The sequence below is a fragment of the Microtus pennsylvanicus genome, chromosome 22, assembly GCF_037038515.1.
Source record: "Microtus pennsylvanicus isolate mMicPen1 chromosome 22, mMicPen1.hap1, whole genome shotgun sequence".
Classification (NCBI taxonomy): domain Eukaryota; kingdom Metazoa; phylum Chordata; class Mammalia; order Rodentia; family Cricetidae; genus Microtus; species Microtus pennsylvanicus.
Window position 1 is genome coordinate 26,141,504 of NC_134600.1, and position 14,517 is coordinate 26,156,020.

Genomic DNA, 14,517 nt, shown 5'->3' on the forward strand with positions numbered 1-14,517 from the left:
CTAGGACCCGGAAGACTCTCCTAAACTCCATCTTGGTTAGTAGAAAGCATGCTGTTTGAATACTCTGTCCTCAGCAATGTTGATCAGCATCACTACCAGTGTCCTGGGCCGGAAACTGATGATATGCTTTCCCTGGGCTATTTACCTGTGATAGACCTTCCTTGGTACCTAATTTTTCTGAATAAATGTTGGAATGCAGCTTGAATTTTGCAATCTTATGCCTTTTCATAAAGGCATATTTCTCTATATGGTTTGCTGAGCAATGAGTACTAAAAGGGGGAAAGGGGGGAAGCTACTGTTCTTTCCAATAAGTCTTTCAATATATTTCATCTCCATTTGTTTATAACTTGTTAGACTCATTCAGTCCTTATTCAAATGCTTGGATATTTAGAATACAATGTCCTTCTTACTTTAACCCATTTTCTTCCTTATTTGTCTCATGAATGATTGTAAGTACATTTTTCTTTATTAATAATATTAATCAATAATTAGAAAAATTTTCTTGATGGGTTGTAGTGATGTCTTCATGACAATAAACTACATTATAATATTGTAGAATATTGGTACAGTGTGAAATATAAATAAATTATATAATATGAAATCATTCTATTACTAATTATTCAAAAGTTGTCTTCTATTAAAAATGTCTTTATGATAGGTGAAACAAACAGAATTTTTCTTTCTAACATAAGATGAGCGTGGAGATGACCAATTGCTCTTGTGGTTCAGTGATGCACTGTTACAAGTGACTCCCGCTGCAGTTCTGCATAGACTGTAACAACTCCAGGAATCTGGTCCAACCAAAAAAAGATCGTTGGAAAACATTCAAACGATCTGTTTCTTTTCTCATTTTTAAAAGTTGTGGTGTGATTCACATGTCATAAAATGAATATATATTTTCCTTGTATTAACAATAAATTTCTCTCATATATATCTTGATATGGTTCTTCCCCCCACTATTTCCAGTTCCTCCTCACATCACCTCCCATCCAGATCCACTCCCTTTCTGTCTCTTACTAGAAAACGAGCAGGCTCCTAAAGGATTATGTTATGATATGATAAAGCAAAAACCATTACATCAAAGTTAGACAAAATAAACCAAAGATAAAGAGCCCAAGAATCAGGGACCCACTTATTTGCACTCAGAAATCCCAGAAAAACTCTAAATTTGAAGCCAGAACACATGCACAAAGGAAATGGTAAAGACCCATGAAAGCCCTGTGCATACTGCCTTAATCTCCGTGAATTCATATAAACTTTAATTGTGTTAGGTCCTTGTCTCCTTGGTGTCCTCCATTCTCTCTGGTTCTTTCACTTTTTCTGCCTCCTCTTCTACAGGGTTCCCTGAGCCCTGGGCAGAGTGATCTGATAGAGATAACCTGTATAGGGCTGAGTGTTCCCAGGTTTCTCACTCTTTGCAGTGTCTGACTGTGGTCTCTGTATTTGTTCCCCACTGATCGCAGGATGAGGCTGATCTATGAGTATAGCAGAATGTCATTAGGGGTCTTTTAATTACTACTTTGTTTTTGTTTTAGAACAGTGAGTGCTACTTGGTTTTACTTTAGGTCCCTGCGCTATCTAGTCTGAGGTTCTTGATAACCCAAGCAGTATTGGGCATGGTTTCATCTAACAGAGTGGGCCTTAAGTCAATTAGATATTGGTTGGTGACTCCTGCAAGCTTTGTGCCACCATTGCACTGGTGTGGCTGGCAGGAGGACACCACTGTGGATCTAAGGGTTTGTAACTGGCATGGTGTTTGCTGTTCTCTTTTGGTAGCATGCAAAGTACCTTCCTGTGCCAAAACTTGCTAAAATTTAGGGGTTAAGACTCTATGCAGGTACTAGCTCAATTTCTCCATTTTCAGTGAGTTGTATAGGTGTTGTCTTCAGCAATGGAGCTTTGCCATCAGTTTGTGAAGAGTAACCTATAGTCTTGGCAACAGCCTGGGTTGTTTGGGGATTCCCGCATGAGCGCTTGGCTACCAACTCAATTAGATAAAACCCAATCCCAGTACTGGAAGTTTCATTTGGTGACAAGAGATGCCAGTTGGGACTCTGTTTCCCTCGTTGTTTGGTGATTTCAGTTGGATCTCCGTCATATATGTATATATTTCAGGAAGCTTCTACTTTATTAGGTTTCCACTACCCCTCAAATAGCCTTTAATTTTAGCTGTCTGTCCCCCAAATAAATGTATTTTAACTACATGCATTAATGACTGTTAGTAGATGTGAGGGTCCTGTCCCAGCCAAGTTCAGGTCCAGAGAGGAGGACAGGAAGTGGGCTCAAAAAAAAGTCTGATCACCAGATGAGTTTCACACAAATGGTGGCCCTAAATAGCTCGAGCCGTCTTTATTTATACCTCAAAAACAAACATGCTTGTCCCACACTCCGGGGTTAACCTCGGACAAAACAAATGCGTCCCCCCCCCAAATTTTTAAATTAAAACAATTTTAAACCAAAAACAGTGCTCAAATTTGCTAGCTTAGCTAAACATTGAGCCAGGCACATCCTTGTCCTTACAAAGCTAAAAGGTGATAAACATGGACACACATTCTCAAGCACAAGAGTATCTTTCAAAACTTAACAAAGCATATTTACAGTTAGCGTACAGCTAGCTTGTATTTTCTAACTGTTCCCTTGCCCTAGAAGAGGGTAGGGCACGTCCAAGTCTCTCTATAAAGGGCAAACTTTAGTAGGACACTCTTTTCCCACCACACCACATTGTTCTTAATGCTTTTTCCCAGAATGTGTTGCTTCATGATAGGTGCCCATTAACTTTTGTTGCCTCTGATCTTGCCTGCACTGAGCCAGAAACTTCCTAGGGTCTGGGGTGATAGCTGGTATTTCCAGAAAAGAAACCTGAGAAGCATCATTTCCCAAAGAATTTTAGGGGAAAATATTTGAGGAAATAAATGAGTTTTTGGGAATGATTACATCTGTCTTTACATGATTGATAAAGTGAGTCTAAAAACCACCAAGAGAATCACCAACATTATGAGAGAGAAGAGAGCCTGCAGGCCACACAGTCCCAGCAGTATCTGGGCTGTCCCGAGGCCCACTGGTCATTGCTGAGTGAGAGACAAGCATCCATATGCTGATCTGAAACTAAGCCACATGGCTCACAAGTAGAATGTACATATTAACGTAATTATCAGACAAATCAACAGAAGACCATTTGTTCCTCTGAAACATATAGAACATTATAAAACAGCACCTAGGTCCTCGTCACTGAAAGTTCATTCATGGTCCATTACACTCAGTGCATTCTCGCATCCCAGGCGCACCTGCAGTTCTGATGGGCCGAGCCCCCATTTTTAAAAAGCCTAAATCATACAGTATTCTCACTTGCCTGAATTATTTTCTAAACAGAGTAATTCTGAGATTTTTCTCAGGACATGTGTGTTGCTAGAGTATCTTTTAATTGCTGAGTCATATAGAATTCTCTAATGAGGTGACTAAAACTTTCCCCAGACTGCCCTAACATGTAGCTGCAACATGAGTCATATCTGATTACATGGCTGCTCTGTTGGAAGGAAGGCTGGAAAGGGATTTGTCTCTCTAGGTTCTGCACTGGAGAGCAACCTGGAGTATCCTGCAGAAATTGGCTTCTGCACAGATCAACTACATCATTCAAAACTAATTCCACACTTTGAAATTTTGTGAAGAAATGTATGTTTCTTTCTATAAGGGACTGGTTATCTTATTTATATATGTCTGTTTGAAATATGCATGTGTGCCAGACAGTGGTGGTGCATTCCTTTAACCCCAGCACTCAGGAGGCAGAGGCAGGTGGATCTCTGTGTTGTAATAGGAGCGGCGGGCTATGTTCCTGCCACCTGGCCGCCCACACAGCTAGCTTTATCTGAAATAATTACACGGAAACTATATTCTTTTAAACACTGCCTGGCCCATTAGTTCCAGCCTCTTATTGGCTAGCTCTTACATATTGATCTAACCCATTTCTAATAATGTTTGTAGTCCCACAAGGTATGGCTTACCAGGAAAGATCTTAACCTGTGTCTGTCTGGAGTGGGAGAATCATGGCGACTGCCTGACTTGGCTTCTTTCTCCCAGCATTCTGTTCTGTCTACTCCACCTACCTAATTTTCTGTCCTATCAGGCCAAGCAGTTTTCTTTATTAGTTAACCAATGAAAGCAACAGATAAGATACAAGACCCACCCCCATCATCTCTGTGAGTTCAAGGCCAGCCTGGTCTACAAAGCAAGTTCTAAGACAGCCAGTGTGCTGTTACACTGAGTAACCCTGTCTCAACCCCCCCACCAAAATCAGCTATTATTCATAAGAGATCAACACCATTAAGGTACTTCCCAGACAGAATAGGCTCATGTTTCCTTGGGACTCATTTCCACAGCACACAGAAGCTGTGTTCCAAAGAGGCCAAAGCTGAACTTGACAATGAGTCACTCACATGGTACTGATGTAGAAAAGGATGAAAGCCGCAGAGTTGAAGGGGTCATGGGAAGAAACTGAAGCTTGGTACCATTTGGCCAGACTGGAGAATTGAAGGGAGACAAAGAAAGGACATTGGTGAAGGTGCAGCCTCAGTCAGGAGACCAGGGGTACTGGAGATGCTAAGACTGTCAACCACCTACCAAGGACAGTAGCCAGAGCAGAGTGGAGCCAGCCTGAGAATAGGCGACGAGCTGTGGACGGCGGAACTGGAGAGGTGGGACTGTCCAAGCCCTTTGTAACCTAGATCATGATGGAATTTCAGATGTCAGATGCTAGGCTACAGAATTTTCTTTATACAAAATTGACAAATACCGTAAGATGTAGTGATTATTTTGATTTTTATATTTAAGTTTTTCTTTATGGATAAAATGTGGTCTCTATTAGAGAAAAGTCCTTGGTTGCTGAAAAGAATGTGCATTTCATCACTGTTGTTTGGAATATTCTCTAGATGTTAAAGTCATATAAGCTAGTGTTCAGGTTAGCTCTCAAATTGTTTAATCTGATGACATAATGTAGCATGAAGTCTAGTTGGTCTTAATAAATAAAATCTTGGAGTCAGATATTAGGGGGTGAAAGTTGAGGGATCAGAGATAGAGAGCATCTAGTCCCTAGAGTATTCTTACCTCTACTAATGCTCAGACCTAAAGGGCGACCCTGTCCTCAGACTGCATCTGAGGCCCACCTTATAGTCTCTCTGCCCAGCCATACCACTCCGTCTCCACCTCCCTGGTGCTGGGATTAAAGGTATGGGACATCACCACCTGGCTCTGTTTCTCTTTGAGACTGGATCAATCTAATATAGCCAGTGTAGCTTTGAACTAACAGAGATCCATCTGCCTCTGTCTTCTGAGTCCTGGGTTTAAAGGTGTGTGTCACCACTGCCTGGCCTCTAGTGGCTTAGCTCTGCACTCTGATCTTCAGGCAAGCTTTTTTTTTTTTTAAAACATAAACAAAGTATCACTATATCGCCACACATATTTACCAATGCAAATGTGATATTGCAGTCACCCACTATTGTATCTGGATATATTTGTCAATCTAAGTCCAATAGTGTTTATTTTATGAAAATAAATGCACTGATGTTCACAGCACATATAGTTATTAGAGCTTTGCGATGAATAATTTGCACAATTAATTATTCGTAGTATATGTAGTAACTGTATATGTGTTTGTGTGTAAGAGAGAGAAAGACAGACAGATACTGTGTGTGTGTGAGAGAGAGAGAGAGAGAGAGAGAGAGAGAGAGAGAGAGAGAGAGAGAACTGGGGATCAAACCAGGGCCTGTAAACTTGTGAAAAGCAGGCAAGTATGCAAGTGTTCCATCGTTGATCTACATCCGCAGTCCGTGCTGTGACTTCTTTCTTGCTTCTGATTGACCTTGGCCTGAAATCTAGTTTTCCGGGTACGAGTAAGGCTACTGCGACTTTTCCTCAGGTTCCATTTGATTGGAACATTTTCTCTTCTCTCACTCGTACTCTGTTTCTTTGCCAGTGAAACAAGTTTCTTGTAGACCACAGACAGCTGGGGCTCACTCTTTGATCCAATTAGTTAATATGGTTCTTCCTAAAGAACAAATAAAGTTCTTTGAGACAAGATCTACTCTGTACCCTAGTCTGGCATGAAACTCACTGTGTAACTCAGGCTGGTCTTGATCTGGAACTTAAGGGAAATACCCTTGCTTAAGCCTCCTAAGCAAACACCATCAGCTCGGCTCTCAATAGAGCTCTACTTGAAATTCCTACTTATGTGTTTATTCATTATTATGTGTGTATGCATGGTACAGAGAGGGTGTATGCTACAGGATTTATGTGAAGGTCGGAACACAGCTCTGTGGAGTTAAACTTGGGTCAACAGGTTTGTGTAGCAAGTGTCCTTACCCACATGAGCCCTACTGACCGTCCCTTTAAAACAGCTCTGCATGTAAAGACTACATATATAGAAAGGTTTGTTGCTGGGAAAATACTCTATTGTCTTGTTATTGTTGTTTTCTGCTTTTTGTATGAATTCTCTATATTTCAATTTTTTCTCTTTTTTGTCTTTGTGGTTTGATAATTTGATGAGTTAATAGCGTTTTATGTTTTTCTTCCTTGTCTTTCATTTGCTTTTCTTAGTGAGATTTTTTCCTTGATTTCTCATGATTGCATATTTTTCTTCAGCATTTGTGTATAAATGCTAAACTGATGATGTTTGATATTGGTTTCCAACAATCAAAATTAAATTCCTTTAGGCATATTCTGTAATGCTGGCTTTTTGGTCACAAACTGTTCAATGGTATGTTTATCTTGGATATTTTTTTGTTAGTTCTTTCATTTTTAAAGGATAACTTTGCTGGACATAGTCATATTAGTTAGCAGTCAGTTTCTTTCTTGGTATTTTAAGTGTGATATAATGATATAAATGAGACTTATTTTTTCATCATGTCTTTGTGGGATTAAAACTCTTGTACATGGATGTCTGTATCTTTATAGTTTTCAGCTACTACTGGTTTTTTTTTTGTTTTGTTTTTTTTTTTTTGATTTTCGAGACAGGGTTTCTCTGTAGCTTTTGGCTCCTGTCCTGGAACTAGCTCTTGTAGACCATGCATGTATTTTATCTGCCTCTTCTAGAGTGTTTCTAAGCATCGTGCCCTAGTTATGCTGCAAATATCTTGGATGTTGTGATTATAATTTTTTCCTTATTGCTACCAGAATGCAGTAATCCATCACTTTGCTTCCAGCCCTGATAGTCTTTCACTTGATCTAGTTAAGCTATTTTTGTAAAATTAAAATTTTAGTACTAAATTTTGTGTTTCATTAAGATGCAAACCCATTTTTCTTCCTATATAATAATGCAACATTAATCAGACATTAGAAACAGGAACAAATTTTGTGAAATCATTAATTATACATATAGTGTACTATATTAAAAATACATTTATACAGGTTCCTATTTGTTTTTATTACTATTTAGGTTATGCATATCTGCTCAAATCATGTCAATATCAAATATATCAATATTGGTTTGGTACATGCCCAACTAATTGTTTTTAAACCGTTGAAGAGTGTTTTAATTTTTTTTTTGATTTTTCAAAACAGGGTTTCTCTAGAGCCTGTCCTGGAACTAGCTCTTATAGAACAGGCTGGTCTTGAACTCACAGAGATCTTCCTGCCTCTGCCTCCTGAAAGTTGGGACTACAGGCATGTGCCACCACTGCCTGGCTAAACTGATGATGTTTGATATTGGTTTCCAACAATCAAAATTAAATTCCTTCCAACAAATACCACTTCAGCTTTATTCTATTAAAATTAATAATAATTCTATAATATCATCTAATACATACTACATATTCAACGAACTGACATTATTTCAAACATTTATTTTTTAATTTTTTGAGAATTGTATACTATGTTTTTACCACTTTCGACTTAGTCTCATCCCTCTAACCTATCCAGTATTTCCCCTCCCTCTCAAATCCATGACTTCTTTTTCTTTAAATTTTTTTGTTATTTTGTTACTTTATTTTTGTTACATGTATCCATGCATATAAATATATAGATACAACCTGTTGAGTTTATCTAGTGACTTGTATGTCTGCATATGTTTTAGGGCTGACCACATGATTTGAATAGCCAATCAGGGAACTCATCACTGGGAAAGACTGATTCTTCTTCTCTTTTTTTTTTCTTTTTTTAGTTGTTAGGACCAAATTTTAGTTATATCCACAAACTTCACTTAAATATATGTTTATATCAGGACAATTAAAAACACTTAAATAAAATCCATTTTGAATATATTCTAAATATATATGATATATTTGTATTATTTTTAATATTTAATATATATTAATTCAATAGTATATAACATATATTTTTCTTTTTCATTCAGGACTGTCCCTTAACTCCTTCTGCTAGAAAAAAGCATAACAAATGATAGTCATGTAGTCAATGACAGTCTCACACTTCAGATTTGGCTACTGTGATCTTATGGAATTTTTTTAAATTTACTGTTTTTATGTACACATGTACATGATGTGTGTATAAGTGGTGAGTGTGTGTTCATGACGTGGAGGGTGCACATGCAGCTGTGTTCATGTGGAGGTGAGGGGCTAACTTTGTGGCATCAATAATTTCCAATTGTCACACTTGTCAGATAAATAACTTTACCACTGAGCCATTTCTCCAGCCAAGTATTATTTAGCTTAGAATTATACCACCTAGGTTTCCTATATAATTATATTACAATCTGGCTTACTATATTCCAGTATCTCTGTGGCCAGGGTCTTGTTACATATGCTGGCTAGACTTGATGGCGCTCCTGCCTCCGTCTCTTAGTGTCTGGGTTCCAGGATGTGCCAGCATGTCCAGCCCAGTTCAGTCTTAAGGCATGAAAACTACGTACATTGGTGCTGCTGTAGTTTGAAGTCTATTGTGTCAGTAGTGAGGATACTTCCGGTTGATGGTCAATCTGACCAGGGGGCTCAGATGCAAAAATAGGCTCATCTTTTCCTTATAAACTTCCCTATCAGTCTTGTAACTGATGGTTTTAGCATCCATTGATATGTATTATTCATATCTATGGTTTCTTTTGATTCAAATATTTTTCAAAAAATTCTATCATGTCTTCATTTTTTCCTCAGTGTAATTATATTGGTATACAGTTGGATTCATTTGTTTCTTTTTCAAAAGAGGTTGTTTTTTATTTTAATTTGGCTTTTGGAAACAAAAATGTTTTATAGACTTTCACAATGGTAACTTATATTCCTAGTTTCTAAGATGAAACTGTGTAGGGATAAATATTTTATATTATTTTGCTTGTTTTTAAAATGCCATGTAGTATTTGTAAGATATATTCATTAGACTCCTTAAAAGATGAAAGAAACACACACCTGTAGTCATATTTTGTTTGTGATCTAATAAATAAAGCTTGCCTGAAGATCAAACAGCAGAGCTAAGCAACTAATTAGCCTCAGATGCCAGGCAGTGGTGGCACACACCTTTAATCTGCCCAGAAGCAGATGGATCTCTGAGAGTTCAAGACCACCCTGGGCTACCCGAGATTGAATCTGCTGTCTAAAAGAGAAACAGAGCTCACACACAGGTGATCCTAGCACTTGGGATCACAAGCCTTTAATTTCAGCACTAGGGATGTGGAGATGTGGAGTGATATGGCTGGGGAAGATAGGAATATAAATGGAGGGAGACAGGAGCTCAGAGCAGTCTGAGATTTCCTAGAGAGAGTCAGTCTGAGGAGTCTTAGAGAAAGGATCCCCTCATTGGTCTGAGTATTGGGAGAGGTAAGAACTCTACAGTGGCTGGCTGCTCTGCTTCTCTGATCTTTCAGTATTAACCCCTATATCCGACTCTGGGTTTTTATTATTAAGACCAGTTAGAATTTCTGCTACATCTGGCACCCAACTTTTGGAACACAAATTCACAAAAAAATTTCTTTTTGTTCCTGTAACCTTAAAGCCGCTGGCACAGGCCAGAGCTACAGGCAGCCAGAGTCACCCCCTGCTGGCTGGGTTTTCCTTTCTTATCTCCTGGTGGGCTCTCCCTGGATCCCCTTTTCAGGCTGCTGCCAAAGGAGATAGCTGCCTTGAAATCCAGTCAGGCATCTACTGTTCTGTGCAGAAGCACTGAGACTTACATCTTCATCGTCAGCAGTGGCAAATTTGGTGAGAAAACTGGGAATTCTTAAAGGAAGGGATTAGTTAAAACAGAGTTTTTCCCGTGTTAAAAATGGGGAACACTGTGATGATGGAGTTAGGTCTCTGTATGATTATGCAATGAATTATTTAAAAATGGAACAATTAAATGAAGTGAAAATCAACTTAACTGGGATTGACATAATGTCAATGATTATCTTGATAATTCTTGGTTTATCTCTAAAATATTTGGTTAATATGAGTGCCAAGATAGATGCCTTAGAAAAGTTTATTAAAAACAGATCATAGAGACATTTAAATTCAGATAGAGGAATTTAAAGGACCAACTTCTGGTTGGTTATTATAAGGGGAGAGGGAATAGCCCAAATCTTTCAACCAACCAACCTTAATGTACCCAGCAACCTTACAGGAATTGCCAAATGACAGATATCCCGAAGGCTCTGTAAGAGCTGAATGAACTTCTGGGCAAATGTTAGATTTAAGGAGATTCAAGGACACGAAACTATCATATATTATTCATTCACGATTTATGAAGCAGATGATAAACTCATGATCAACTTGTAATGAAATTATCTCTCAAGAGTGGAGAGACTTGGTTACAGCAGTCTTGCTTGCTTGGTCCACAATTACAGGGGAGGACCTGGTGGAAAGAAGAGACTAAGACCATTAAACAATGGAGTAGGACTAGAGAGGTATGGGCATCTTCCAAGATCAACTTCTTGAAGAAGGAGATATTAATATAAGAAGGCAATCCCTATACGATGGACAAAACCTGGCTTTATTCCAGGCATCAGCTTTGAATGCTTGGTATAGAATTGAAGAAATAGGAAAGAAGAACGAGATGTTTTAAGGTCATTAACGCTGGAAAGTTGGTGTAGACGGCGTTCGTTCTCAACACAGATTCCGAAATCAAGCTCCTTTAGGAGCAGGGTTGCTAAGGAGAAGCCCCCGGGAGAAGTGTTTCTGCTCTTCTGGAACAAAGAGCTGGAAGAAGCCTGTGGAGGCAGTAACTCTTCTTCCTGCTCGCCTTGAAGGAGACCTTGGGTGGGCGGGAACCGGTGGGGACGAGAAGGAGGGATTGGGGGTGGTGGTAAGGAGAGAACCGTCGGATCCCCGTTCACCTGGGCTGATAGACGATTGCTAGGTGGGTCCCGCCCTGGCCACCGCACTTCCCACTGAGGCTTCTCCTTGCAAGGCAGCTGCTGCTCTTGAATTAGGAAATGCACTGCGGTGTGTTTGAAGCAGCGACTCCCGGGAGGAGCAGGTGGCAGGCCGCTGTGTGCGGACCCTCCGACCTGGGCGAGCAGCGAGGCCCCGAGCACCTGCCGGGCCAAGGCTCGCGGCTGCGCAGACTGCCCGTCCCGCTCCGCCCAGCTCCGCCCACCCCCGTGTGTTTACGTGGAGACGAAGATGGCGGCGGAGATGGAGGGGCTACCCGGCACGAGTCGCCGGTGAGCGCTTAGCGTGCCCCGGGCGGCCGGGCGGCCGTGGAGCTCTGTCCGCTGGCGTCTGAACAGATCTTTCCTCTCCACCCTTTCCCTGCCTGCCCCGCAGACGACATGGAGGACGAGGAGGAGGAGAGACAGAGGAAGATCGCCCAAGGCGGGGCTTTGGTAGGAGCACGGCGGCCTCAGGCCGCTCCGGGAGGCGGTGTCCGGGGGCGGGGGGGAGGGGAGGCTGGGGGTGGTGGCTGGGGGTTGAGGGGGGCAGGATTGGGGGTGGAGGGGTGGAGGGAAGGCAAGGTTCGAGCTGGGGAGAGCCGCCCCCTGACTGCTGGTGGAGACCTGATGACTGCTCCTCCCGGCTCCTTTCTCCCAGGTGCCACAGATAACCCGAGGAGCAGGTGGCCGCCCATGCCCCTCTAAGAACTGCTTACGAATCGCTTTGCAGCCTCTGCCCTTTTCACTTTCTAAAGGGCGTTTTACAGTCGTTCAGGCTTTGTGCTTTTCGGACTGGGTGTTTAGGTTTTTTTTTTCCTTTTTTTTTTTTTAATCCTGAGGGACACCCATATGCTGATCACCAGCCTGCCGGCTTTAGGTGTCACGCTGGCACTCTTGGGTGTGTGTGATTGACCTGTGACAGCTGCCTCGGCAGTGGCTTGAGTGTGCCACAAGTGCCAGCTGTGAACTTGGCTGCAGGGGCATTTTTAGAAGCGTTTTATTTATTTATTTATTTTTGTATGCTTGTGTTGGAGGTCTTTGTCATGGCACGTGAGCTTTTGTAGCGTGTGGAATGGAACATCTGACCACCAAAAGGGTCTATAAATTGAACAATACCAACAGAATTGCTATTTAACGTTATGTATTTGATAGTGTGTAGTAAATGTTATGTATTTGGTGAGTTTGATTTTTGTGTGGGCGTGCGTGTATGGCGAGACATATAAACAATCAAGAATTATACCTAGGTATCCTTCAGTGGGCTTAATGAATAATTCGACACAACATGAATGGAATATAATGATTTCTTAATAAAATTGCCAGTTTGGGCTTACCTATTGACCTTGCTCCCTAAAATGAAGTAAAAGACCTTGTTTTTAGCAGTCATACCTGGGGACGATCACATTGTTTTAAACTGCTTTTCTGTATTGTACTTGACATAAGCGACAATCATCTGCGGTTAGGGTGATTTTATCTTTCACATTTTGGTAAAATATTTTAAATATTGTTCATTTCCCTAAACGTTATATAAAGAGGCTCATTATTATGTTAATACAACTTAAAATTATCTAACAGAATAATTATTCAATAAATGTTTATAGAATGAACAGAATAAGAAATGAGTCCTCTTTATAAGTATGACGATCACTTAATTCAGAACTCTTAGAGAAGTTGTCCATTGCTGGCATAAGAAAAGAACATGTAAAATCTCTCCCCAAAATAGGTTTATAAGCTTGTTTCTCCATATTTCGTAGTTGGTGCTGCTCACAGTCAGGATGGGTCTTTCCTACTTGTTTACCACCCTCTGAAAACACCCTCACAGACACACAGTTCATCTCACTCACACCCTACGTGTTTCTTAAGCCAATGATGTTTACAATTAAATTAGTCAACACTTCTCCATGTGTCCCTTTACACACATAACCTTTGGGAAATAACATTTTAAATCCTAGCACTATTGGTGGGCATTTTCCAAACTCAAAGTCTTTGTAGAATTATTTTCATTCTATATATTATAGTTTATTCTCCTGTGCAGGATTTAGGCTGGCATAAAACATTTCATAAAATATATTCTATAATGTATACATGACAAGCTACTTTTAAAATGTTCATTTATGTGCTGTATATAAATGAAAATTGTCATTGGAACGATTTATCAATTTACCAAGAAAAAGATTTAAGAATTGTGACTTATGAAACTATGTTATAAAAGATGATGATTATGTCTAATAAGCAGTAAGAAATAACAAAAATAACTGACATGGGAGATACCTGAGAGAAAGCACCAAAAGCTTGTGTAAGTGTTGCTTTTACTATTCTAAGCCATCTCCCCAGATCTAAAATATTTCTGTTATGATCAGGTAAAAAAAAATTTCAAATACCAATTTTAAAAATAATAAAGCCTTATCAAATAGAGTATGTGCTCTCTGACATGAGCATCTCACAGAAGATCATGACAGTGTTACCTAAGTTTCCTACTTTAGTGTGATCCTGAACCTGTAGTCTTTTACTCCAGTACAGCTTGTATTGTAGAGTTCTGTATTATTTGGCATTTGTGAATGTCCTTTGTTTTTTGTTTTCTTAGGAAAAGTGTCATGCATCCCAGACTGGCCTTGAGCTCCTGCTCCTCCTGAGTGCTGGGACCTGTAGATGTGGCCACCAGGCCCCGTGGATCGCCTTTTCACTTTTGCCTTCCTTTTCCTTTGCTCTTACTGCCAGGTCTCATTTGTTTGGACGGGGTCCTCTGGCCTTGTCCCTTTCCTATCCCTTGTCTCCTAATTAGCTGTTTTAAATTTGCATTGACCAAAGAACCCAGAAACGGGTTATTAGTCTGGTGTGAAACCTCAAAGAAGAACAAAGCCCAGGTAATGAGGAGCCAGATGAGCAACTGGACATAGAATAGCTTTGGTAGTAAAAGTAGTGGTAACAGTTAAAAGAATGTGTGTTTGTCATATCTGACCTCTGAAAAGGCTCTTTCCTAGTAGCGCATCTATTTTCAAACAGGTGTTTCTATCATAGCGGTAATATATTCATTGTTATGTAAAGAAAGCATTAAAGCCTTTACACACACACACACACACACACACACACACACACAGAGGCTGACCTGGAACTCACTATATAGACCAAAAACTGAAGAGATCTGCCTGCCTCTTCCTCTGCCTCATGAGTGGTGGGCTTAAGTGTATCGCCACAGCCGGTCCAATTTGTAGAAATCATACTCAAACCTTTATTTCATTTAA

General features: G+C 40.2%; 1 protein-coding gene across 3 annotated transcripts in view; it reads left to right on the forward strand.

The window, feature by feature from the left end:
• The first annotated feature begins 11,514 nt into the window (after window positions 1–11,514).
• The window catches only part of Akap9 (A-kinase anchoring protein 9), a 123,964-nt gene continuing 120,961 nt past the window's right edge, over window positions 11,515–14,517 (forward strand). For all 3 annotated transcript variants that reach the window (XM_075956379.1, XM_075956380.1, XM_075956381.1), the window contains exon 1: window positions 11,515–11,731. In XM_075956379.1, the coding sequence (XP_075812494.1) occupies window positions 11,678–11,731 (54 nt within the window). In that variant the 5' untranslated portion in view covers window positions 11,515–11,677. The remainder of the gene's footprint in view (window positions 11,732–14,517) is intronic.